This window comes from Melanotaenia boesemani, chromosome 2, assembly GCF_017639745.1.
Source record: "Melanotaenia boesemani isolate fMelBoe1 chromosome 2, fMelBoe1.pri, whole genome shotgun sequence".
Taxonomy (NCBI): domain Eukaryota; kingdom Metazoa; phylum Chordata; class Actinopteri; order Atheriniformes; family Melanotaeniidae; genus Melanotaenia; species Melanotaenia boesemani.
The window spans coordinates 25,955,684-25,983,662 of NC_055683.1; the positions used below are offsets into that span (position 1 = coordinate 25,955,684).

A 27,979-nucleotide genomic window follows, 5' to 3' on the forward strand; every position below is an offset into this window, starting at 1 on the left:
ATTGTCCTTCATATGTTGTTTCAGTAATTATTCACAAACATCCACTAGGTGGTAGCCTTGAACTAATAACTTGAAAAGATTTGCAAACTGACTTCCTTCAGATGAGTACAGGGGGTTTCTACAGCTGCTCCAATCAAAATATTTACTACATGCTTTAGATATCATACACTGAACAAGACTGTAAACATGAACTGCCTTTACTGCAAACATTACTTATGAATATCAAATATGTGCACCACGTAAAAAGAAGAAATCTCTTAAAAATGGCATTCAATAATAGTTAATAGAGCATCAAGGTGCCCCATCCATTGACTAAGGTAGATGTGCGGTCTGGACCCCTCTCAGCCTTATGAATGTGTGTATTGATATGAAGCAGAACTTTTTTCTGTGTTATATCACTGTTTTTGCAATAACAACAATAAAAAAGACTTCATTAGAAGAAAACCTTGTTTTGTATTAGTCTGCAATCTGCTGCATCAAACTCCAATATTCATTTGATTACTTGATTACATTTATATTTTTAAAGATGATTTACAGATAACGGAGTTTTTCTTTATCTAAATTCAATTAATTTTTTTTTTTTTGTGAATTTAACGTCTTTGCAATAAGAAGAACAATCTTGTATCCTTGGGTGCAGTTTACACCATTCAGAATTACGCTGTCATAAGCATTGGATCGGTTATACTCTCCTTATTATCTTGAATAGGGGGTGTTTTCGTCAAGGCAACGACGGTGATGCAGCCAGCGGTTTTAAATACAAAAATTGCTCAGACGGCACAAGCCGAACATTAAACCAAGTGCACCCAACGTACCCCAAAATTTAACGTAGTGACGTAACCTCTTTGTGTTAGCAAATCATGGTCCACACTGGGCGGGCATTGTGAAGCTGTAGTTGAGAGTTAGCAGGCTAACTAGAGAAAGAAAGCTAACTAATCGTGAGAGTGGAAGTGGAGCTAACGTTAAAGGAAAAGACAACTGTCAAAAGAGAAAGGAAAGCAGAAATTTAGGAGAAGTAAAAATTCTGTTAGATGGCTACATGACCTGATTCATAGCTGGTTGATCAAAGACCGTGTTTATCAGATGCCCGAGGAGCATTTTGGATACTACATCGATTGTCCCATTTCCAAACGGAAACCATTTCTGGACAGACAGTTCGTGCTAGCTAACCTAGCCAAGTGAATAATCCAGGAGACTCTTCATTGTCACCTAAAAATCCATACTGAATGTTTTGTCTGTCATGAGTCCGGCCGGGTGCTCCCATGTGAACGGTTATAAGGTGGATAATTGGAAACAAAACCTTCGAGTCATATACCAATGCTTTGTTTGGAGTGGTACTGCTGAGACCCGGAGACGCAAGGTAAAAACACAGGAACTGCAACGTTAGCTTCTGAAACAAAAAGAAAATCATTTCGATGTAGCACAGTAATTAGTGTGAAAGTGATGTCCCACATGAAGCACAATCACTGAATGAGTTGAGCAAAATTACGCTCTTACTGGAACTGCACCCCTGCAGCAGCAACACTACTGTTAGCCAGCTAGGTTATCACCACCGGTAAGTTAGCTAGCAGTAGTACTGTATGCTTGATGAACTGCGAATACTAGCAGCTTCTTTGCAGTATTACATTCAAACCTCATTTTGACTTTATTAATTGAAGCATTTATAAAGTAACCTTTTTGTCTTGAGCCAGTCGGCACGGTTGGCTGTGCGGTTTGCTGGATGAGTAAACTTGGGTTTTTAGAGAGTTGTGTCCACAGGCTAACATTACCACACCAAATGGACCCATTGTGTATCTCCACCCACCAATGCTGGGTCCATACATTAGCGGTTCTCCCCTTGAGCGTCCCGGATCTGTGTATACCACCCTTCGTTCACTAGTTTGAATCAAGGGGCTTCAGCCGACTGCTTTAGTGCCAGTTTCTCTGTGGGCTGATCCCACACCTGCTCGGCCTACACCGCTCCCAGTAGTTCTCGATAATGTGATGTCATTTTCCCACCCCCACTCTTCCTCGTTGTCAACTGTTTCTCACAGTTTTGTCGTGATGTTAACATCATAAAAGTTAGCTTGGCTTTACTTCAAGAATTTGTTATTTGCTCATCAGAAGTCCATGCTTCTCTTATATATGTCCTACGTTTCTATGTCGTTTTGATAAATTAGGTTCCTCAGAGTGATGCAGGATGGACAGAGCTGGTGAGTTGATGCTTTCCCCCTCCTCTTCTTCACTGACATAATGCAGGTAGATCAGACAAATAAGAGCTGGCTTGCTTTCTCTCCCCTTGCTTACCCACCTGCTTCAGAGCCTCTTCATGTAATTGACTGAATATTAAATGTAAGACAATGCAGTAGGGGAAATCGGCCTCATCCTTGGATTGATTGTGATAGACTATTATATTAGGAAAGAGTACAAGGTGGCAAATTAGTCTGATAAAAGCAACTAAAAGGATGGCTTTATTATTAATGTCTGAAATTCTAAGACTATTTTTCTAGACCAGTGGTGTCCAAAGTCGGTCCTTGAGGGTCGCAGCCCTTTCTGTGTTTAACCCTGCTGCAACCCACTTGACTGAAATTAAACAAAGCAATATCATCTCTCGGTTGTATGATTTATATCAAGTTCCATATTCTTTTGTTCTACCCATATCCCACTCCAGACTACTTTACTAGTGTTAACCTGTCAGTTGTATACAATCTCTAGTTTACTGTTTGTGTAAATCAGACAACTCTGGACAATTTCTAGATGCTCACCCGTTGAGTTCATGTGTCAAATTGTCTAGCATCACTTCCATGTTGAGACAAACACTGTTTAAAGAATATGGTGACCTTTACCCCTATATCTTGTTTTACTACCTAGCCCCGATCATCTTGGTATTTGGTGGACTGCTGTGTGAATTACACTTCTCCGAGTCAGAAGCCCACTAGTTGTCATAGCATTAATGCATTGTCATAGCAGTAACGTTTAGATAAATATTTTTTGGGGCAATTTTAAAACCACCATTGCCATTTTCAAGTTGGATAATATATTTGTTTTTTATACATCACTTTTAACCATTTGCAAATGCAGTTTATTCATCCAAATGAGCACCACTTAGTTTCTGTTGCATGTCAATAAGTCACAAAACATTTGTCACCTTGGAATCATACATAACTGACAGTAAGACCCTGCTATGTTATGTATATACATATTCATATATGTATACATGAGTATATGTATATTATCTCATTGCACACAGTTCTGTAATCATGAATATGTTTACATATGTTTCTTTCTGTATGTACCTATGGAAACATTGTACATATACAGTAGTCATACTCTTTGCTAGACACGTTAACGACTAAGATTTTAAGTCAGCTGTACTTATAATAGACTTGCTGTTTATTAGCCATTTGTTGTAGTGATGGTAGAGTAATTAAAGAGGATAAAGGAGAAAAATGCCCAATTGAAGTCCAGGATCAATTTATTTAAATCAGAATCTCTGGCCCCACCCCCTTAAAGTTGCTTCAGTGGCAAACAAGCAGTAAATTCTCCTGAGTTGAGGTGAGGCATTTATTAAGTTCTGGATTAGCTGATAACAACTTTAACACTATTTTAACTTGGTGGAACAAAATGCATATCTGCTTTTGCAGTGTCAAAATTTGGAGCAATAGATTAATGTAGCATTAAGAGGTACTCCGAATCTCTGTGTGGTTGATAAGACAAGAGCTTATCACTGCATTGTTCACAGTATATTCATCTTATAACAATGACACACACATGATAAGCGGTGCAATTTTAAAGATGCACTCTCTGCAGAGTGGTGTGTTGAAAGGCATTGGGTTGTAACTTGGTTTCATTAGCCAGTGTCTTGCATCCGAAGTTGCTGTTTCTCACCTATTCTTCTTTCTGATTTATTTTTTTCCTTCTCTTTAGTGTGTCCTCAGCAGCTGTCATCCTTCTACCTCAGGCTAAAATCAATTCTCAGGTGATGTGCAAGAACATTGGCTGAAAGTCTGTCACCTGCTCTGCATGCTCAGTCTAAAGCCTATTTGAGTAACAGACAGCAGAGATAGTAACAGTGATAGGAGCTCGTGGGGGAAACATCACGACCCTGTGTGGCTTGGGGTTTGCTACATTTAATTTTTGGACCATTAGAATAATTCAGTTAGGGTGTTGGTTTGGGTTATAAATGCCCCAATTGATCTGAAATGAATGTTTACCCCAACTCAGTATGAGAGTATGCAGCCTACAACGGACTTACAAGTATCAGGGATAAATTAAGGATTTTATCTTGATGAATAATGCCTAATTTATAGACATCTGCAATCCTCAACCCAAGTGTATTGGTGTGTTTTTTTATTCTCTTAAAAGTGTTTGCTTTAGTGTTACTGGGGAGAAGCCATCAGACCAAATGCTTATTTTAAATACCATTTACTGAAGACTTAGATTTAAAACTACTGATCAAAACCTTTGATTTTTCAGCCTTTGAAGAAACGGCAATGCATGGATGCATAGCATCTACTCCCAGTGAAGTAAAACCTGACAACTCTTACATCAATTTATGTTTTCCTTTTGTGCTTCATTATATTTTCTTGCAGTCAGAGAAGCTATATGGCACAGCCTATTAGTCCTGAGTGTCCATAACTGGTAAACAGGGAGGTTCCACCCAAGAAACAGTAGACTACAGAGAAAATATAATCTCATCAAATCCCTCCATCCTCTAGGGTCTCTGTTTGTCTTTCACTCCACTGTCATTTTGTGAAGGTTTGATGTTTATCAGGGATTATTTAGACTTTGTATGTCTTTGAGCATTTTTTGTGTTTCCCCTTTAACCCAGAATTATGTTCTTTCGGATGATCATTTTTATTCCAGCAGATGTGGACTGAAACTTGCTGTTGCTCTTTTAATGTCTGGGGGAATCTCTTGTTAATTTAATTGCAGTTCCAGTCACATTTTTTTGTATCTTCTTTATGATATAAGGTTGTGTAAATATTAATTTATGCCATGCTTATTTATCTTAGGGGCTGGAGGGTTTGCTGTTTTCAACAAGACATACTCTATTTACTGGCTTATTATACTCTTACATAGAAGATGCAATGAAGAGCTTTGATACAGTTAAATCACAGGCATTTTAGCTAGAGTGTGAACTGGGTGAGATGAAAGCAGGTTGGGTGGGATTGGCAGAATTGTACAGTAGCAACTGCTTTGAAGAGTTTGCTGTCACTGTGATTAAAAGGGTGAGGGTCGTGATTAGAGAGTTGGCAGAGCTCAGCTTTCATTTTCTAGTTTTGATAAATCATATATGATCAGAAGAGGGTAGAACACCTAACCTTGATGCTAGACATTTGCTGTGAATCTCAGAGAAAGGAAAATGGAAATATTTTTATGGATGACACATTGATGTTGTTCCTTTCCCTCTCCTTTACTTTCAGTTGACATGCACACAAATACGCACACGCGTGCACACAAGTGAATTCAGCAAAGCACGACTCATCCCAGAGAGTAGCCGATTTTAGTGTTATGAGCAGATCTCTTTGTCAGATCTGCCTCCATCACATCACAGGCCTCTCTCTGACTCATCAGCATACATTTGTAGCAGCAGGATCTATTCCTGAAGACTCTTCATATTGCTTGTTTGTTCCTTTTTTGTGCACGCTCCCACACTGCTGCTTCCTCTTTTTTCCTTGCTCTCAGTTTGTTTTTTTTCTATTTGTAAACCTAGTTTAAAAAACAACTGCTTATATGGATGATCTTTGAATCATTATTATAATGTAATTTTAAAAATTATGCAAAAGCTTTACTGCTTTAAAAAAATACCATCATTTACTGTATACTGAGGTTTGGATAAGATTTTGAAGTTTCTAATAGGCCACCTTTTTTCCTCTTGCTATCCTGTTTTTTTACCTCATGGCTTTTACCCCAAACTGGGGGGTTTGGTGATTTCAGATGTTGCTTCTTGCTCCCATCAACTCCCTTCCATGTCTGGATGCTCGCTGTCACTTCTGTCTTGCTTGATGTGGTTCTGGTTCATCAGTAACCGTGACTGTGATTTGGTGACTCAGACTAAACAAATGTAAACCCCTCCTGGGGTCATGGTGGGACTTATGTGTCACCTTGTGCTGTCCTCTTTGCCTCTTAGTTTTTTCAGATGCGGAGAATCTTGCGTATCTATATTTAACAACTTCTTGTATAATCTACAGGCTATGTAGCATACTCAACAATCTCATTGTTTTTGTACTACCAGATGCACTTTCATCCTTAATGTTTTTCCTTTTTTTTTTTTATAAATGGACAGCTATACTTAAAAATGAGTAAAAGGCTTGGTGTGTTCTCTAGCATCCCATCCATTTCCCTGGTGGTCATGGAGATAGATGGAATGTTTCATGAGAGTGCTAGCTCAACAGCTGTCATGGAGGAAATGCATCTGCATAGTTTATAGAAGAATTCTTGTTTTTAGTGGTTGGTGATTTGTAACGGGCATCATAATTTGAGCCTTAGATTTAAATGTGAGTTTGTGTGACTGATAAGAGTATGGGTTTTAAATAAGCTCCTCTCTGTGAGAATCATCCAACCCTTCTCTCAGCCCCTCCGTGGAAAGACATTTTCATTTTGACTGATGCCCGTTTCCATCTTTGCCTCCCACTGACCATTTTGTTTTCTTTGCTCTCCTTTCAACTAGAAATAATTCTTCTTATGTGACTGTTCAACAAGCTTTGGAAAAGCATCATTGCTACAAAACATGCTGGTCATGGCCTGAATCTACCCGAGGCTGCTGTCCAGCCCTCCCTCAGTACCACCATCTGGCTAATGAGCTGTCAATCTCTCTTCAGTTGCTGTCCAAGTCCAGAACCAAGAGGCAATCAATCTCTTTCAGTGTGGACAGTGTTATTCCCTATTGTTAAAGCCGTGGACCCAAGTGACAGCTTTTCTTTGACTGGGCTTTATGTCTGGAGCTGCTTCTCTGTCCTTGTGAGAAAGATGAACATTGTTGCATCAGACCATTGTAAGATAATTTATCACTCAAGTCTGCTTTATATTATGCCACTTTTAATGGCTCTCTAGTTCACTTATAGCTGCTATTCTGAAGTGCTTATAGATTTTTCTGTATGCAATGTTTAAGGCTCTGTAAAACTTGATTGGTATTGAGGGGATAAAGAAGAAATAAACATGGGATCTGACAATGCAAGCAGACCTTTCAGAACCTTTGCGCTATGGGTGTTAGACACATGAGCAATCTCCCTTTGATTTGTGTCTGAATAAGTGCCATTTTGTTCGATCAGCATGGTATTGGCGTCTAGTAGCAGCAAGGTTTGACAAATGAGCATACAGCCTTTTGTTAACCTGGAATTTGTCTGTAGACACAAACACACTGCCATATGGACAATCTGTCCTCTTTCTTCCTATTTGCCTGTGTTCTTACTTGCTGACTCTTTTTATCCCTACCCATCGCCAAATCTACCAATTTATGAACTAACTGAATGTTTGATAGATGCTGTTGTGTGGCTTAGCTTTCTGCAGTGATTCACTATGAACTTTTAAAGGTAGTGTCACTGGGCTTTAAGCATTGGTTTGGTATGTATTTCACAAGATCTGGTCCAGATATAAAATGAAAAAAAAAAACAAATCCAAAGTTGTGATATGAACTATTTTCTCTTTACTTTTGAGCAATCAGGAAGCCTGTTCTTTGTTTGAAAATCAACAAAGAATTGAGCCTATTCGTCTCTTTTTGAGTGATCCAAATTATATTCACACTTGAGCAATATTGATTATTCACATGCACCGCAAGCCCGTGTTATTACACTGACCTAAAGCCTGTGCAGCCTCAAACCCCTGAGCACGGAGAGAGCTGCTCCATCCATAATTTATTCAATTTTATTTCTTTTCCTGGAGATGGCAAGCAGCTACACTCCATAGGCTGAGGCTTAGGGTTTAGCTAATAATGTCCTCATAGCACTGTGTGACAGTATGAGGCTAAACTATACAGCAACAATCCCTCATGTCTCCCACAACTCTGATTTATTTGGATGTGGTGGAAATGCATTCTCAAGCAAAGCCTACACAGCATGTCATTGTCAGCAGAGGTTACAAGGAACCAATGGAGGACAGACATGAAAAGAGAGCAGTAGAAGATTCATATTGTGTACGTCTCCAGGGCAGCTTACTGAAAGTGAATGTTGCAGGCCCGGCATAGTCATGTGGTGATGGAGTGTGTGTGTGGGTGTGGTGGGGGTGGGGGGATACAACATCATCCTGGCAAGGCACTGACAGGCGGCATCCCCATGGGCTCAGTCGGCAGCCTGGTTCTGGAGCATCACCATCAGTTTCCCCAGCCTACTCTGTCTTGTTCATTTTAAATATAGAATAAAGAAGGATGGTGAATACTGTTTGTGCACATTTGTGCCTGACTACCTTGAACAAATATTTAACAATGTGTGGATTTGTGGAGAGATTATGCAAATGTCTGTAGGCACGTGTGCAGTAGATAATTCATATGGTTGTACTGTTAAAAGTATGAGGATGTGTGAGTTGACAGCATGCACTGGCTTAAAAATGTTAGCAGCATGGTGAGTCACTGTTCTCATATAACCATTCTCTTCAGTCTGTATTTACTCTGTCCTCCCCTCCCTCCTGTGCTTTTTGCAGCAGCAGGAGCGTGCTCAGTGGAGCCAGACCTTTGTCCACATCATAACTGTTGTCGTCATTCCGCCCGCTCCTCAGTTACAGCTCATCACATCACTGGCTGTGTTGGATATGAATGCATCAACTTAAATGCTGATGGAGGAGCAATGCACCCACAGTGAGAGAATGCAGGAGGAGAATCTGAGTGTCAAGAGTGGATGGTGGTTTTAATTTTATATTCATATGTATGCAGCTGAGTCTAGAACTTTGGATGATTCAGGCTTGTGTTAGCTGACAGCCACTCACAGCCTCAGCGGACCCAATGAAGTGTTAAATGCTATTTACGTTCATGTTAAAGATGCATAAGCGATCTATTCAGTCGACCGATCTTAATCTATCCCTCCATCCATCAACAGCTTTGAACTTTAGAGGGGTCATTGCCCCACACACATAATGCAGCCTGACTGGCCTCAAAGAGGGGCGTCACAGATGGAAGATGCAGCCTTGTGAGGCATGAACATGAGCTCGCTACCTGTGTGACACTTGTTTCAGTCATCTGAGCCAGCGGCTGATCAATAGCTGATCTAATAGAACATTAAACGCCCTGGGCACAGACAAAGATGCAGCACTGCTGCCGCTGAGGAATAGACAGCTTCTGAACTATTGTGAGAGGGAAAGAAGAGAATTTTTTTTTTTTTTTTGTGGGGGTGGGGGTGTCTTTGAAAGACAGGATGTTGAGGCTGAGGATGGTGAGAAAGAGGGCAAGGCGTGGCACTTCCAAGGGTTTTTTTTTTTTTTGGACTTGGCCTTGTTGTGCATTGGAGGAACGCGGATTAGATGCATCACTGCTTAAGCGAGATGGGTTAAGAGAGGCTGGCTAAAGAAATCATTTAGGATTTTAGCTGAACTTGTCTGCTTTTTTAGACAATATATGCCTGACTATTAAAAAACACAAGTCATGCCTTTAGTCTCCACTGTACTATTTTTTTTCTCTCGGCACATTTGTGACACAAGCTTTTGTGTAGAAGTTTAGAGGTAACTATCAATGAATCTAATCGCTCACCCCTCTACAAAAAGCTCTCCTCTTTTCTTTGATGCAGCACCTTCTCTTCAACACCCTATAGAGATGGCTGACTAACAGACCTATTTGAATAAAAATGGAGTTTAGTGTTTATGACCCTGAGTATCCTCTTCACTGCAGTGTCATCACAACATATCCCTACTAAAACATGCCTACTAATGCTCAGCCAAAACACAGGCCGGACGGGGAGTTTTTCTGCCACTCAGCAGCATTGCATTGGTGCCACCTATTTCATGTGCTATGCCACAACTATTCCCAAGTGAATCTAATCTACTGCATACTACTCTATTGTACTAACGGTTGTCCTGCATGGGCCTGGTCTTTCAGTCTTGTGCCCACCTGCTCCTATTAAATTTCCATCCACTCCCACAGACAAGATGTACCAGTTCAGCTGAAATTCAGCACTGTGTGATATTCATTTTATTGAAAACGAGTCTGCCATCTGTCACGATTGAAAATGAGCAGCATTAGCTTCTGTTAAGCTCCTTTTAGGCATCTATTGTTTTCTATTGATCGGGAGACAGCTGAACTTGTGTTTGTGTAAATTACCACTCGTTGCTTTTCCATAGCTTTTGCAACAGCAATCCGTGTCGGACCTTGTAGAATTTACACTTGACTTTCAGCATCAGAGATGTAGCTGCAGCGGGTTAAATTATGCTTTTAGTCACCTGTTCAGAGGAATCTGGCAGGTTATTATTAAATAAGAACACACTGCTGTCCAACATTTTCTACTCCTTGGCTATCTTTGATAATTAATTGCAACAGTTTTTTTTTTTTTATCCCTTCTAGCATCTGAACCAAAGGAACGAGAGAAAACTGTGTTTACATCTTTGAAATATGGAAGCATCTCCTCTCTGATTATAAATCAGTACTTTTAATTGTTCCCATCCATTGATGTTTTGTCACAATGCTTCATATTTGTTGGCTTGCTGATCATTTTTATAATAAAATATGTTTTTATGAAATAAATGTAACTCTAGAAGGATTTGCACAGTTTGAACAGAGTTTTGCTTAGCTGATATTTGCAAGCTGAGTAAAAGATCTTGCTTCTGTCAAGTTGGTAACACCTATGCTTTAACAGTAGCACAATTAGATGTTCAAGCATAGAACGCTGATAGTTTAATAAGCTTAGAAACACTAGAATAGTGACTTCCATCCTCTGTTGCTATTCTTTCTTTTTTTTTTTTACAGAATCAGTTAGATTTTAGTTGCTAATCTTTCTTTATTTCTCTGGTACACTAACATTCGATGGTGTCGGGTTTCACTATTGTTTCTTTCGATAAAAGTTGTCAGTCGGTAGACAATGCTCACTGAGTTCATCTCCAGTATCTTTAGGTATTTCGACGTGGGTGTCTATTTTGTGGGCTAGTTTCATAGAGTCATGCCAGAAATGAAAAACTGGTCTACAGCTCCAGTCAGTAGTTTCTATTTCATTATGTATCTTACTTGCTTCACACTTTCTTTCCTTTTGTTAGTCTCTTGAGTGGGCGGCTCATTGCAGCAGGTCTGCACCCTTTCCCTCCTCCAGTTTCTCCTTCTCAGTTTCTCTCCGCTGCTCTACTGTAGTTCACGTTATGCAAAACAAAAAGTGTTATGAGCACCAAAGATTTTGCATTAGCTATTGTTATAAGGTTCAGTTTCCATCTTATTTATTAGTTCTCTTTAAATTTTTTAGAATGACTGTACATGTGCCCCTCATCTTGTCAAATGTCGTTCATCACAGTGTTCAGATGCCTGAGGTTCCGCGGCCTGTTGTATTTACATGATGCCTCTCTAAGAATGTGATGAATGAATGAGGTGCTTTCTTGTCATGGTAAACATATCAGTTTGGCACAGTATTTTTTGCAAAAGTTGTACATATTTGCTTCATAACCACCAAATATAATGGCAATTGTTTATAAGGAAAAAGCTTGGATTGGCTTATTGCAGGTTTGCCATTGGTGTCAGACATTCTAATGCAAAATGTCTCGGATCTGACACTTCTGAGTGTTGGCGTCCAACCACTCAGACACACTGTGTTGTGTGTGCTAGATTTTTTTTGTGCCTCCTATGTGCATGCCAAGCATTAAATCCCATCATTGCCTGAATGTGTTAAAGGGTGAAAGATTCTGTGTGGAAATTTGTGGCTTTTTTTACTGCAATCAATTTGTCAACAGGCTGAGCAATCTTCAGTCTGCTTTTATATCAAGTTGATTCAAGCACTGTGACCTCTGAAGTGTTTGTGTGACTGACTGAAAGATGGAAATCTGTTTTCAGTAGGAGAGTTCCACTCAGTACATTTACCCTACATTGAGGCCCTGTCCTTCCTTTCTCTTAATTCCTTTTCTCCTCTGTCCTCCCCCAACCCCCTTCCTCCCTTGGGTGTTTTTTCTACAGGCCAAGTCGTGTATCTGTCACATGTGTGGCGCGCACCTGAACCGACTCCATTCGTGTCTGTACTGCGTGTTTTTCGGCTGTTTTACGAAGAAACACATTCACGAGCACGCAAAAAACAAAAGACACAATCTAGGTAAGTCACTCACTGTTGCATGAAGTATGAATGTACAGTATTAATCTACTGGATCATGAAGCCATTTCATCTTAATCATTTATATTATATAAAATATCTAGTGTGACGTATCAATACATTGCCCAATCCTAAATCTAAGACTTGTATTTGTCTTAATATTCACCTGCATCTTTATGTCCCACTGCAGTACAGACTCCTCAGTTAAACAACACTGTTATATAGGTTTACTTATGTTGAAGGCATGCCATTAATGTACCCAATTTTACAAAATGGAGCTCTAATTAATCTCTATTAAGCATTGTTTCAATAATTAGATAATTTAGCTAGACGAGAGATTATCCTACTAAACCCTTATTGAGCATCTTGTTTTAAAAAGTAAAAATTCAGTTTAGCTTCTTAATATGACCCTCAATCACCTTGTAGGAGCCCACATTACCATCTGCATTTGATTATGGGAAATGGATTTATGCTCCTGTGGCAGCCACTACCCTTAAACCACAGGATGGTGTATGCTGTGTGGCCATTTGATTGATTACTTTAGAGGCTATCACACTCAGAATTATTAGTTTTCTGAAAAGGTTGAATGTCATTCCTGGCATCCAGAAGAAATTAGCTTTTGAGTGCATGTAAAATATAGGTCAAAAGTGAGCTTCTTGATTGAATTTAAACTGGTAAACTGTTATGTGAGTGCAAGATTAACTAAATTCTAAAAGAAGCACTACTGAACTTGAGATTTTTTTAGTGAGGGGACCCTAATGAAGGCTAATTCAGCATCCATCTTGCCTCCTACCTGTATTCTGAGCTCTCCCCAGTCAGTAAGTAAGTGTGATGCGGTGTCCTGGAAGCAAAAGTTATGAAGTATGTTTCTCAGCCTCTGGACGCTGCGTGACATCTCCAGGAATGTACATAATAAATGTCACTGAGCCATCAGAGTCAGAAGTGCATTTTTTTAAGGTCAGCAAGTCACACAGTGCTATTTTAAGGCTGAAATATTTGTTTAAACATGTATTATTTTTCACAGGAGAAAATGACCAAAACTTGCTAACTTAAATAGATATTAGCCTTCTAATAACTTTTATGGAGGTCTCAGCTTATTTAGCTTGCAAGTGTTGTTTCATGTTCAGTCAGGCTACTTAATGCAAATTTCCAAGCTTTTTAAATCCTTTGACTCCTTCAAACTTGTCCCAGCTACCAGCCGTGGGCCCCCCAAAGCACTCTGAAAGTTAATTGATGTTCATCTTGCAGGAGGAGTCTATGAGAAAGTGTAAGTGTGTATTCAGGTCGGTGCTTCCATGGGTCATAAGTGTAACAAACAAATATAAGTTCAAAGAAAATGGTTGCAGTCTGAAAAAAAAGCTGGCAGGATAACTGTCAGAAATCTCTGATTACAGAAGAACTCTGAAAGATTCAGCAGACTGGAGTTGTATAAATGTTGTATTACAGGAGATATTTGCTTTTGTTAAGCACCTTCCTATATAAATGTGGAAAACACTTGGTCTTAAAAGCTTTACAGCTCATATTTCTAATATTTGCTACAGTTCAAAGAAGAGCAATTGTTTGTATTTGGGATTATTTTGACTGAGCTGTTTGTGGAAATCATGTCTTACTGGGTCAGATTAAAAAAAAAGCAAAAAATACAAAGTTGATATTCACTATTGGGGAAAAACGATCCCACAAAAACCAATCCTTCAGTAAACACAAAATTATCTGTTCTACATTTGGATAAGATTTCTGGATAGAGCCAAAGAGCTGTATAGCTGACAAGTGTATAGCCAAGACAAAGGGGGGGAAAACACACACACACACATACATTGGACAAGTAGAAGTGACAAGTTGCATAGAGTCAACCATGCCTGTGACACAATGAATTTGCAGTAAAGAAAAGTCAGTTATTGCTGATTTGGAAGTGAATGGATCACAACCAAACTGTATTATTTCATATCAAATTGAAGTGAAATTTAGGAGTTCTTGGCTTTTATGTGAAATGTTCGTGTTCCCATCCCACAAAGTTTCCCCAGATCTAAAGTGTGCAGTCCTCAGCTATTACCGCTAGTCTCATGAGCAAACCTCCTGTGTTAAGCAGCAGTAGTTTGTGCCTGTCTTCTTAATCAGTACTGATTGTTTTTATCATTGGATATTAGTTTTGTATTCTAAAAGTCACAGTTTTTATTTTCTGTTTATTACTTCTCTTTAAATGATATCACACATACAAGTAAATACTACCTAACAGTTTAATTTTGGGTAGGAGTTGATCCTCCTCTTCTCGGCAGCACATTACTGTTTCAGTTTGACAGCTTAGGCCAGTCCAATGTTGCTTGTTTCAAGACATTGCTCCCCCCCCCTCCCCATGATGTGGCAAGAGAGAAAGTTTCCTAACCCACAGCTATTAAAAGACCTTGTTTCAGCCTTACATGTTAATTATGCTTAAAAACATACTAATCAGTAAGATTTAGATATTACCGTCATGGAGACGAGCTAAATGTGGCACCGGTGATGACAGTACTGTGGCTGTTACTGCCATTTTAAGATGACTACCATCTTCAACGTGTGGCTTAGTAGTTGACTTAATGGTTTAATTGATTTAATGCATTTCAGCAGTTTGGTTACATGCACATACCCCTAGTGCAGGACTACTGCGTTAATTAACTTTAAGCTTTCCACGGGAGCTGCTCTGACATTGGCACTCTGCTCATGTCTACCTCTAATCAAATTAATCCGAACTCCCCTGCCTGCTGGGCTGCGCTAGTGCAAGCTCTCTTCTCAGAGCTCCTCCTACTTTATCATTATTCTTCCTTTTACTTCCTGTTATTAACAATCTTACCCTTAGTTCTGCTCAAATGTTCTTCCCATTTCTTCTCTTGTCCTCGGACCTCTTCACCCTTTTAGTCTGTCCTCTTGTTCTTCCCTCAGCTGAGCAGGACTGATAAATTCCTGGCCACGTCTTGTGCAGTACTTGTAGACCAGTTGATACACTCTTCCTCTTTTTTTCTGTCTAAACAAGGTGCTGCAGCACTATTCCAATACTGTACGTGCTCTTGCTTCACATTATGGAAACGTACAGTAACACACACACAAAACATGGTATTGTTAATGTTTTCTATATGATGCTGCAGCTCACCTCCTTGTTGTGGGTAGTGCCAAATATGGCGCACTTTAAAAAATAAATAAATGTACTGTTAGACTAAGAATAGATTGTCACGGCAACAGAGCTTGAGTATTATTGCTGTGGACTCTGAGAATGGAAGATGGTGGTATATGTGTTTAGTAAAAAGCACAGGTGGGAGTGGGAAACAAATACACTTGTACCATCACTGCTCCCCATCATATCTAATAATTTCCTCAGCACATACAATGTGATGGTGACACAATGTTCTGAATGAAACATTTGCCTTAAAACTTGCCAGACTGGTGCTTTGCTGCAAAAACGTTTTGTAATAACTCATCCTCTCTCTTCTTCCCTCCAGCAATAGACCTATTATACGGTGGAATATATTGTTTTGTGTGTCAAGACTACATATACGACAAAGATATGGAGCAGATTGCCAAAGAGGAACAGAGGAAAGCCTGGAAATTGCAAGGTATGGCATTCTGATCAGAGAAATGAAATCAGCTTTTGGAACCATTCTGATATCTCACTCCAGCCACATTTATGTTGCTTTGTGTCCACAGGCATCGGGGAAAAATACACAACATGGGAGCCGACCAAGAGGGAACTAGAATTATTACGACACAATCCAAAGCGAAGGAAAATCACTACAAACTGTACCATAGGTGGGCAATAGAGCACAGTATTCAGTCTACATGTTTTAATCAGTAGAGCTTTTCATTCTTTGACAGTTTTGTGTGTGCATGCTGTGTGTACATTGTGTAAGTGCACATGGGGGTCACTCATGCATTTAACTGTGATACCCAAGGTTAGTTGCTCTGGGTAGCTATACAGGCAGTGCACAGCGAGAGGCAGAACACAATGTTCCTTCAGAGATAGATACACTCCAGCAACAGGCTGGTGTTTGTTGTTCTCCTTCTCCTGTTTTTTTTTTTTTTTCAATGATCTGTTGCTTTCATTTATCCTTCTGTTCTGTTGCCACTCTCATTTTTAACACATTCTCACTGTAACCTTTATCTCAGTTGTCCTTTCAGATCATTAGTCAGCTTGAATAGTCTGCCTGACTGGCAATAACTGCGTGTTGTTATGTGTGTATGCGTGCCAGGACCAGTGCAATGTGTTTAAGCTCCCACTGAGCGTTCTCTTCCAAAACTAGTCCCTGCTCAGTTGGATTAGACCCAAGATCTGGCTGTGTTTCACCTGTTCAGTGAAGGATTCTGCATTAATTAATTCACAGGTTTGGGTTCTTCTCCAGGATGTTCACAGTGTTGCTTGCAGACTTGACCCAACACCATTCTGCTAAGTTTTCAGCCATAAATCCAGTTGATTTGAGAAGCATTCAAACACCCTATTTTTATCTGCTTTGTGTTATGATATAGATGTAAACAGATCAAAAATACCTAAAAAGAAATCTAATTTAAAGAAGTGTTCAGACTTTTTGCTTTACTCCAAATTGTACTCAGCTGCAACAATCCTTGAGATAGTTGTTAACAAGGTCCCACAGTTTATACTGCACATCATGACAAAACCAAGCCATGACCTACTAGAGTGTCTGTGCAGTTGCAAACCTGTGGTAAGCCATACTTTTGGACTTCATCTGGTTCATTATGAACCAACCAGATCCCTCAGGTCATCAGGGTCAGGTCTACTTTCTGTTCCCAGACTCAGAGTGAAACATGGGGGGAGGCAGTATTTAGTTCTTATGCTCCTTACATGTGGAACAAACTCCCACGAAACTGCATGTCTGCTGAAAATCCCAGCAGTTTTACATCAAGATAATTCTACTTGCTACCTTTTATTAAAACAACTATTAATTCCCCACTCTGTAACTTTTATTTCTTGCATTTTATATTATTTTAATTTACCTTTTTTTCCCTTAATTTATTTTTAGTTAGTTGTGAGTGTACTTTTTAATGCTTCCTCTGCATCCAGCTGCAATGCTTTCAGTGTTTTATGAAAAGGACGCTGAATTATCTTGTACATGTGCTATACAAATAAAATTGCCTTGCCTATGGTTTAAATACCACGTCTAAGGCTTTGAGTTTCCTTGTATGTAAAGCTTTCTTGGGATAGATTAAACAAAAATCTTACTCTCTGCAATGAACTTTACTTGCTGTGTCCAGGAAACACTAAGCACTGCTTATCCTCTGGCTAATACCATTCATGGTGCATGGAAAGGGCAGCATTATTTTAAGGAGTGAGGAGGAAAAGTAGGAGTATCTCTGCTAAGATTCCACTGGTATCTTTAAATGGCTCAAAAGCCCAGACTTATACATCTGTGGAGAGATTATAATTTGAATCTTCTCATAGGCTTGTCATCCAACCTGATGAAGCTGGAAAGAACATGTAGAGAGAAGGAATGCGACGAGTATAAATCTCTTAAGAATAATCCAAGGAAGCTCTGGCTTCCACTTAGTACCAAATTATTGGTCTGTGAATGTGTAAATGAGAGATTGTAATTTTGCAAAGTTTCCATTGCAGGTCCCTGAAGTTTTCATTTAAAAAATTAATCTGTATTGAAACTGATAAAAAATTAAGTTGCTTAGACTAGTTAATGATTCTATATGTTGAGCCACATGTGAGGCTGACACTTTTTTTTAACTGGCAATTATTTTAAATGTCCTCTGCTGCCAGCAGAATGAGTGTAAAATGGGTGCTGTCTCACCCCTGTGATCTTCTCATGCTTCTCTATCTCTCATCTTGTTTTGCAGGTTTACGAGGGCTAATTAACCTGGGCAACACATGTTTCATGAACTGCATTGTTCAGGCCCTAACACACACACCACTGCTGCGCGACTTCTTTCTCTCTGACAGACACAAGTGCGAAATGCAATCAAACTCCTGTCTGGTGTGTGAGATGTCGCAGCTTTTTCAGGAGGTATTATGTTCCTTTCTTATGTGTGAACTTGTTACTTAGGTCTGTTAAATTGCACAAATCTAACATTATTTTGGCTAACACACAGCTAGAATTTGGGACTTTATTTAGCAAGTATGAGGAGGATGTCTTCGATGTGTAAGCAACCACAGAAGGCTGAATCACTGGTGCACTCTTTTCTGAGTCCAAAGAGGGAAACCTGCCTGCAAGGAATGTACAGAGACACATTTAAATGATTTGAATAAACAATACAGCTGATGATAAACTATATTTACTTAAAAATATCTAAATCAGTTTCAGTTCTTTATAAAAAATCAGATTTTTTAAAATCAGTCATCATTGTATCCTTTGCATTGTTCCTTCATACATACCTTATTGTGTGGAAGTATGGGGGAACATATAAGGCAACAATACATTTGGAGAGTAAAGTCAGTCTGAGAGGAACATACATATTTAAAAAAAAAACAGCTGTGAGAATAAATGCTAAATTTCTACAAGAGGGGTTCGGTTATGGAACATCTGCAGTGAGGAAATAAAAACAAGTCAAACAATAGGAAGATTTAAAATGATATGATTAAAATATATGAAACAATCCACGAGACTTATTGAAACTTATTGAAAGCAATGTATATTGTGTATTATGGATTCATTAGAGGGTTTTATTATAATTGTGTGTTATGGTTTATAATGCGCCTAAATATTCTGATGAAATGCTGTTAAAATGTCAATATTTACGTTGTTGAAAAAAAGTGTTTTGGACTAGAAATGTATTGGACTTCATCTAAACCCTTTAAAAACATTCAAAGCTTTGAGTTTTTGTAATAAATTTTCATTTTTATTGTTTGAAATTTTAGTGCTAAATTTAAAAAAAAAAGAGAAGAAATTACACTTTTACTGAGTCAGACCAGTGCAGATTATTCTTTACAGCCATATGTAGCCTTTCAGAAATATATCCACAGTTGAACCACATGGCAAAAAAAGTTACAGCTTGGTATTCTCAGAGTAAATGACAATACAAAGTGTATTTTTTGGTATTTTCTATTAGTATTTGCTGTTATATTGAATGATAGTACTATAGATATAGACCACTAAGTGCAAGCAGTGAACTTATTTTTCTGCTTCTCTTCCGACTATCTCTGCTCTTACGTGCTTCAATTTAATACAATTTAAGCACAATAACCCCTTTCTTATTTATATTTTTTCTGTTATCAGACCTTTTACTATTAAATGTGAGTCAGCAGTTGGTCATCTCACAAAAAAAATGTTGACTGATTTAAAATAACTTGACCACATCTGTGTTTTGGTTGTTGGATGTGCATCTCCCAGCTCGGCAGCAGCTGCTTTCCTGGGCAGACATGAGAGGAGGGAGGGAGGGAAGGCAGGTGCTTGCAGGGCTTTTCTTGTGTCCCTCCCTGTGGAAAACAATAAACCAAAATTTCTTTTCTTTGCATGCTGGTAAAATCATTAAGCTGTCAATGATGAGAGGTTGCAGTTAAATCTGCAGCTGACTTTGTTGTTGTTAAATTCAGATGCAAAGGCTGGGATGCTGTTCCATTCTTATGGAGGAATCAGCCAACTGCCACAGCTTTACAAGGAAAGGAATGACTTCCGTTAATATCAGAATAAAAATATATTTTTACAAATGAAAAAGTTGGTATACCACGCAGCTTAATTTATTTGCCTGTTTATGTTGAACAAAATCATCAACCAGGAGTATTACATAATGGCCATTTCCTGCTCCCGCACTGCTTCACCAACACCCTCTCTCTCTCCTCAGTATATACAGGTCCACAGATGGCAAACACAGACTTGCAGATCCCTGTTCTATTTCAGTTGGCTGACTTGTTCAGCTGCATAACATATGAAGGAAGTAAGAGCAGAAACTTGTGCTCACTTCTTTGACCCTATGAATCGTGGTTCTGTATTCATTCTTAACAACGGCTTTTCTGTCTATAATTCCTAACAAATTAATATTTTTGCACCATTACTTCTATCCAAGTCACTTGCATATCCTCAGACGCCTTCTTTGTAGCCACACATTGACTCATTTTTAGCTTTGAAAGTTAGAGGCATGGCCTACTTTGATCAACCACTCTTGTCCTGTTTTTCTTTTTTTTTCTTCTTTTGATTGTCAACCACCAAGATTCATAAAGCAACATCAGCATGGTATGTTTTCCCTCTTTCAGCTCAATCAGACAGATATCTGCAAAAACATAAAGTACAGTGTGCACAACATCTGCTTGTTGAAAAATGAGAACCCTCTTTGGCTTTAATGAGTTGGCATTGATGCCTTGTATTCCTTGTGTTCTGCTCAGCTCTGTTACTTTCTTAGCTACAGCTTGTCACCCTAAACCAGGATTGTCACTCACTGTAATTCCCATGGCAACCCAGAGACTCTGCAGCAGTTAACAGATTAATTATTTGCGCCGAACCTTCATCTCTCGCAGCCGTTTCCTGACTTCTCTGTCACGTTGTCATTATTGTTATGTGATATGTTGCTATTAATCTCTACCTGAGGAGATTTGTAGAGGGAAGTGCTGAAGAGAGTCACCTTGACTGAAGTAATATTTGTTATGGCTGAACAAAAGATTATAGATGACAATAAGCAATTCAGCTATGAGATCTATGATAACACAAATACTTGAATATTAGGCTAACCACCTGTCCCATCTCCATTCCTTGCTTGCAGTTCTACTCGGGTCACCGTTCACCCCACATTCCCTTCCGGCTACTGCATTTGGTGTGGACTCATGCACGTCACCTCGCAGGCTACGAGCAGCAGGATGCCCACGAGTTCCTCATAGCAGCTTTGGATGTACTACACAGGCACTGCAAAGGAGACACCATCAGTAAGCTATGCACACATCGTTCTGACCTACCGTTTATTCATATATATATATATATATATATATATATATATATATATATATATATATATATGTATATGTATATGTATATGTATATATATATATGTGTATATATATATATGTGTGTGTGTGTGTATATACATATATATGTGTGTGTGTATATACATATATGTGTGTGTGTGTGTGTATATAAATGATAAAATGTGGTTCTGACTGGCATGTAGCTTTACCCACAGAACATGGTCTCTTACATCACTGGACACACACTGAAGGAGACTGACAATGCTGTGTACAAAGGGGACACTAAGCATGCAGTGTAAGGAATGTCAATAGGCCCTGCTGTAGTGTTATGATGGGCTGACTCATACACAGACTCAGCAGTAAGACTTGCTCTGATTGGCTAAAGAACACCAACAGAGTTGCGAAGTGGCAAAGCGGTATTGCTGCAGGTGAATGGTAAAGTGAGAAAGAGGGCCAGCCAGCTTTTCAAAGGTGTCAAAGAGGCTGCTGCTGATGATGGTGGTGTGTGCGTAATTACACAATCTGTTCTTTTGTGGCCCGTAGGAGACGACAATGGGAAGAAGGCCAACAATCCAAACCACTGTAACTGCATCATTGACCAAATCTTCACTGGGGGCCTGCAATCAGATGTTACTTGTCAAGTTTGCCAGTAAGTTTTCATGACTGTCTTGTAAGTGAGTTTATGGCTTACATTGTAAATAATACAAGCAAAACCCCAACTAACATGTTTAGTGTCTATTTATCCTGAAGGAGCCTTAAATCAGTACTACCTCTTCTTTTTTTCTTCCGCATTTACTCATTCAACCATCTATCCCTGTTGTCCTCTAATACTTACCACTCACCACTGGGATGGTCAGTGTAGAAACTGCCTGTCCTCTTATGGTGAGTGAACCACCGCTCGTGTCCTCTCCACCGCATTTATTCAAAGGCCTGGTCCCTGCAGAGCGTCTTTAATGGGGGTTGTCTAGACAGCAGCACGATTCAAGCGTTGCCTGTCTGCCCCCTAGAGCTGTCCTGTCGCATTAACACACGCATGCTGCACTGACCTGCAAAGCACCTCTCACAAACAAGCAGGCAAACTGGGCTCAGCTCACTGTTGTTACATTCATCCAATTTGCAGACTGATTCATAATGTAGGACTAGCTGTCTTGTGCACCATTTTGGTAATTAATCAAACCTCTTCATGTTTTTTTAGGAGCCTTGTCAACAATAGATTATAAGTGGTAAACAACAACAGCAGAAACATCAGGCTTTTGAACAATGGAGGAACCATAATAGTGTCACATTACTGCAGGGTGGCTCTCTCATCACCATAAATGCATTTCTATTTGATTTATTGGCCTCCCACTGGTACCTCTGGGTATTACAGAACCATGACTCATCTAATCAGCAAAGATAATGTTCAGCAGCTCCTTCCCGTGAGGACAGTGTATATACATATGATTATGATTACTCTTACCCTATGAATGTGCATTCTCTAACTGAAGCCTCCATGTTGCTCAGGCTACAGTCCGTCATGGTTGTTGAGATGTAATAATGCACATTTCTTGTGCAAAGCCATTGTTTTCTGATGTAACCCTTCATTGAATTGTAAATGGTTGTGGAACAGTGTGAATATAATGCACATGCACACTTCACATCTCCCAGCAGGCTGAAACAAAAACATAATCACAATCCACAGAAGCTGTGTGAGTTTAAGCTCATGTATTACCATCTGTGTCATCATCCTTTCATCATGACCTGCAATGAGTGACACACAGACCTACACCAAGCTGTGCTGTATTTATCAAACATTGCAACTGGAGTAAACTGTCATCGTCTTCTTCTTTTTACTCCTACAGTGGAGTTTCCACAACGATAGATCCATTCTGGGACATCAGCCTGGACTTGCCAGGCTCATCTACGCCTTTCTGGCCTCTCAGCCCAGGAGGGGATGGCAGCACAGTAAATGGAGAGAGCCACCTGTCAGGATCCACAACGCTCACAGACTGCCTGCGCAGGTACTTCACTTCACTCTTTGATCACATCAAACAGTTTATACTTTTGGTCCTCTTTTTCTTTTTTTTCATTTGTGTCTAAACACAAAAAGTAATTGTTTTTCTGCTGTGTTTGACAGTCACACTCATCATGTTAAAGCATTGAATATAAGATTTACAAAACGATTACCCCTCAGCCTTCACAGCCAAAACAAATTTAATTTGTCCCTCCACTTCAACAAACGGTCACATACAGTGTCTCCTCAGTCACTAAGACCCTGTTAGGCTTGGGTCTCAGCTTCTACCATTACCAGGTTGATGGGGCAAGTGGGACCTCTAAGATCTCCTCAGATATTTCCTTATTCTTGGAATTTCTTTCTCATTCCTCCTCATCTAATTTCTTTCCTTCCCCTTCTCACCTAATTCCTTTCCCCCATTCCATCAGCCTCTACCTCCCACATTTGTTTCACCCCCCGCTCTTCTTTTTCTCACCTTCTTTCCTGCTGAATTTTTTTTTACTGCAGCTCCTCACACACCCCTACTTACTGCAGCAAGTCTCTTAAAGGTACAGAAGAGGCTATATTGCTGTTGCCATGGCAATAGAGGCGTTGGCAATAGCAGCAGGGCTTTGGGAGAACTGACATGCAACCAGAACGTGCAGAACGTTTTTATTGTACAAGCTATTTGATATCAAATAAACGTCCTTTGCTAAGATCTGTGACCACACAGTTATCAATATTTACATCAAGTTTTGTAAGTTATCTTACAAAAGGCTGTTTCCAATTTACGTCTTCTCTGTCAGTTTGCAGCTTTTAAATGTGTGGTCACACACTCTCCACTTTGACACATCCGTCCTCTTCTGGTCTGCAGGTTTACACGGCCTGAGCATCTTGGAAGCAGTGCCAAAATCAAGTGTGGTGGTTGCCATAGTTACCAGGAGTCCACTAAACAGCTGACTATGAAGAAGCTTCCTATTGTAGCATGTTTCCATCTCAAAGTGAGTCAGTTACAACATGCTGCTAGTTTACATTTGCTATATTATCTGTCACTGTCTTAGAGGCATTTTAATACAATGGAGCGCTTCTGTCATTTCCTTGTCTAATTTTATCAGTCATCACGCCTTAGTAGTAGGTAAATTTCAGACAGAAACCTAATAATTAAGACCTTGTTGTGTAGTTTTAAGTTTTTTATTTATTTATTATGATGATCATGCAGTTTAGATTTCACCATGACTTGGCTATGTGGTATGTTTCTAGTGGTGTGTCACTTTACTTCCCACTATGTAGTGCTTTCATGTATTGTCCCAGGATGCCCATGATTGTAATGACTCATGCGGTCCTCCACTGTCCATGTTTTATCTATCATAGTCTCAGAGACTTCTGATGCATTTATGATATTCACAGGCAAACACTGCAAGAGGATTGTCTAAGATTTACCCAAGTCACTTATTATATTGGTATAAATGTGCAATGCCAAAGTGGAAAACATGTATTTCCACTTTTCACTTACTTATGTTATGTTAGATTTTTCTACAATGTAATGACTATTTCTAAATCTACCCTCACACTCTTTTTCTGCCCCCCCTTCTTCTCTTTCATCCTCCCTCTCCAACCCTCCCCAGCGATTTGAGCACTCTGCAAAACTGCGAAGGAAGATTACTACATACGTTTCCTTTCCTCTAGAGCTGGACATGACGCCCTTCATGGCGTCCAGGTGAGATTCCAGTGGAGTCAGATGTTTTTTTTGTTATTTGAACCACAGAGCTCATCTTCCTTTTAAGTGTCAGCAATCTACTTGCTGTATTACATCTGCCAGCGTACTCATAATATGCACACATATGCGTCTTGGGTGCAACTTCTTCCTAACTGTACTACTTGCTAACATTTATTGGTGTCAGTGGAGCATGTTACATCAGTGTTACCCCACCCTCGAATGTAGCAGCTATTCAGCTTTCTTTAGACTGAAAAATCATAAGCTACACAGGACAGAAAGTCACTTTCTTTATAAGCTACACGATGATGCCCCCTAGTGGAATTTTGTGTCAGTGTGAGATGTTTACACATGCATGTAAAGGCTCCTGCTGTGGTCTTCTTCTGTCTTCCACAGTAAAGAGAGCAGAATGAATGGGCAGTATCAACAGTCGGTTGATGTATTAAACAACGACAATAAGTGAGTATCTGTGATATGAAAACAAACTAATTTATTAATGCTTCCTTTTCTCCTATTGGACATCATCACAGAAAAACTCAAAACTTGAAGCATCCATGATTTTTTTAATTAATCCATTTAAAGCTGTTTAAAAGCTGTTTAGTTATTCTCGTCCATAGCAATTACAATAACATTAATTTTCCAGCACAGACTTTTTGAATAAAATCAGTGTCTTCTGCTAAAGACAAAAAACGATAGGCAAGATTATTTTTCTTGTGGTCTCTAAAGTGTAAAAACAAAAAGAAGAGACCTTAACAAGAAGCACTGCAGATAAAGATATCTTACAGAAAAAGCTCAAAATTTACTCGGCAACACAAATGTATTAACAGCTCACCACGAGTCCTACGCCTCTATTTTCAGATATTCTTTGTTCGCGGTGGTAAATCATCAAGGCACCTTGGAGAGTGGCCACTACACCAGCTTCATCCGGCAGCACAAAGACCAGTGGTTCAAATGTGATGATGCCATAATCACCAAGGCCAGCATTAAGGATGTACTTGATAGTGAAGGGTAAGCATTAAAATAAGGCTTCAGCAGAACTCTGAAATATCACAACATACAAAAAAATCTGAATTAAATGTTTCTGTCTCTTCTTAGGTATCTCTTATTCTACCATAAACAGTTCCTTGAGTACGAGTAGTCTCTGTGACCACTGATCATTAAGAACCATTGCTTTGAAGGGGAGACTCAAGGGACTGGGGGCAGGATGAATCGAAAACACAAAAACCTACCTGAAACCTTTTAATTACCAGTCTGCTCCTCCAGCTGTGGAGGACATAAATAATAAAGACATGTGAAATCATGCAGCCTTTCAAAAGGAAAAACAAAGTAAACAAGCACTGAGCTACTTCTTGGCATCTACTTGACAAAACTGAATGAAGAGGAGAGCCGGCGGACGAGTCGACATCGTCAGTTCCGGGCTTGGGCAGAGGGAAGAGGCCCCACACCCTTCACGCTCTGTCCCTCCTTCTTCCTGCTGCAGGGGCAGAGTCTGAGTTTGGGCACATCTGGGTTTTTCTTACAGTATTCTGACCCCCTTCCACCTCCTACCACCCTCTACATTTCTCCCATGGTGCTCTCATTTTGACTGACCAAGCATTTATCATTTAAGTCATGATGGCGGATAGTATGTTGTCATATGCATATAGGACTGATTGCAAAAAAAAACATATATATATAAATCAGTGTATTATCACCTTTGCAAAAGGTATGGTTATACTTCTCATTTGTGAATTTAGTTATAAAATACTGTACGAATCTAGTATACATTTATTTTTTAAGAGAGAAGAAAACATGGGAGAGCTTAGAGACGCTGCCGTTGCCAGTTGCCAGGGAAGCGCTGCCATGGAAACTAAACTGATTTGGACCTGAGTGTTCTCATGTTCATTTATTTACTGTGTTGATTATTTCATTTAAATTTCGGTTGAGGGCAGGGAATATCTATTTTTTTAGCAAGTCATTGACTTTGGAGTCTTTGTTTACTGTTTTTTCCTTTTTTTGTGTAATTATTTTTTTTTTTACTTTTCAGTACAGTCATATGTCCCTTGCTATCCTGGTACAGGAAATGTTTTTGGACGTATTACACTTTCATTCTTGTGGAATTGTTGGTATTATGACGGTGTTAATTGGCTCACCTTTACTGTTGCGAAATTGTATGTGGAAAATGAGCTCTGGGTTTCATATTGCATTCTGAAAAGAAGACTTGATATATGAACTCCAGATCAGAGCCTATACACGAGGATGATGTGTTCTCCTTTTTAATGTTTAAAAAAAAAAAAGAGAAAAAATAAGCCTATTTAACAACACAATGCATGCGACTGGGCTCTCATGATCTTGTGTGGAAAAAAAAATTGCCTCAGTAACGGCTCAAGGCTTGCTCCCCCATCATGATTTTTATTCTGTAGTTTTGAAAATAGAGGGTGAATGTGTGAGATGTATAGAAGGGTAAAACATATTGCACATATATGGACACTATGTGACCACAGCCTGGCTCTAAATCCATCAGTGTTAATCTTCTCCATGGCCACCGTGGCTGGTGTAGGCCAGTGTGGGTTGTGGTATGGTTTTGCCTCCTTTAGTTCAGAATTCCCACTACTCCATTCAGTCAGTATGCTGTCGAGTAAGACTTTAGGTAATGCGCATACACGTCAGGGTCTTGTGGTCACTGATTGTGTTTGTATGACAATACAGAATTAAACATATTCCCTCATATAAAAATCCTTAAATATATATATTCATGAGGGCCCTAACTTCACTTTAAAAATACATGCACACACATCCCCTGTTTGTTTAGCTGCTCTGTAATTAAAATCAAACACACATATCCTTTGGCCTGCTGCAGAACCTCAGCTAAAGGGCGATCATACATTTCTAAACAGTGAAATCAAACACTTGTGAAATGGTTACACTATGGTTTTGATGCATCATGGAGCAGTTAAGGCCACCCAAGGACATTCAGGGAAAAGGCTGAAACAAAAAGCAAGAGGAGAGCTTCATTATCTGTTTCAGTGATTAAACTCAGAACAAAACTGGAATGTGTATGTGGTGTGCTGTCTTTTGTGTCATTTTACCTTTGCACTTTCTGAAGGACTGTCAGAGACAAAGAGCTGTAGTGCCTCTGAGCCAAATCTCTTAGTGTTTAAAGCGGTCTGCTGCACAATTTCTGTATGACTGCCAGGATGCTTTCGAGGGAGAAGAAGAAAAGACTGGATTGAAATATGAAGCATTTCAGTTGAGAGCTAAAAACA

General features: G+C 39.4%; 1 protein-coding gene across 4 annotated transcripts; it reads left to right on the forward strand.

Annotated features, from left to right (window-relative positions):
* The first annotated feature begins 880 nt into the window (after positions 1-880).
* Positions 881-27,766, forward strand: LOC121631214 (ubiquitin carboxyl-terminal hydrolase 22). Of its 4 annotated transcripts, XM_041971993.1 has the most exons (16): positions 1,322-1,357; positions 2,157-2,189; positions 6,650-6,973; positions 8,614-8,767; positions 12,047-12,179; positions 15,644-15,757; positions 15,849-15,950; positions 17,997-18,163; positions 20,850-21,009; positions 21,592-21,697; positions 22,890-23,048; positions 23,895-24,021; positions 24,646-24,737; positions 25,131-25,193; positions 25,593-25,742; positions 25,830-27,766. In XM_041971993.1, the coding sequence occupies exons 5-16, from the start codon at positions 12,068-12,070 to the stop codon at positions 25,870-25,872; spliced, it is 1,395 nt and encodes a 464-aa protein (XP_041827927.1). In that variant the 5' UTR covers positions 1,322-1,357; positions 2,157-2,189; positions 6,650-6,973; positions 8,614-8,767; positions 12,047-12,067; the 3' UTR covers positions 25,873-27,766. The 4 variants fall into 4 exon arrangements, with proteins under 4 accessions (XP_041827901.1, XP_041827912.1, XP_041827927.1 ...); XM_041971967.1 differs by lacking the exons at positions 6,650-6,973; positions 8,614-8,767 and having other exon boundaries at positions 881-1,357; XM_041971978.1 differs by lacking the exons at positions 2,157-2,189; positions 6,650-6,973; positions 8,614-8,767 and having other exon boundaries at positions 881-1,357.
* The last annotated feature ends 213 nt before the right edge of the window (positions 27,767-27,979 follow it).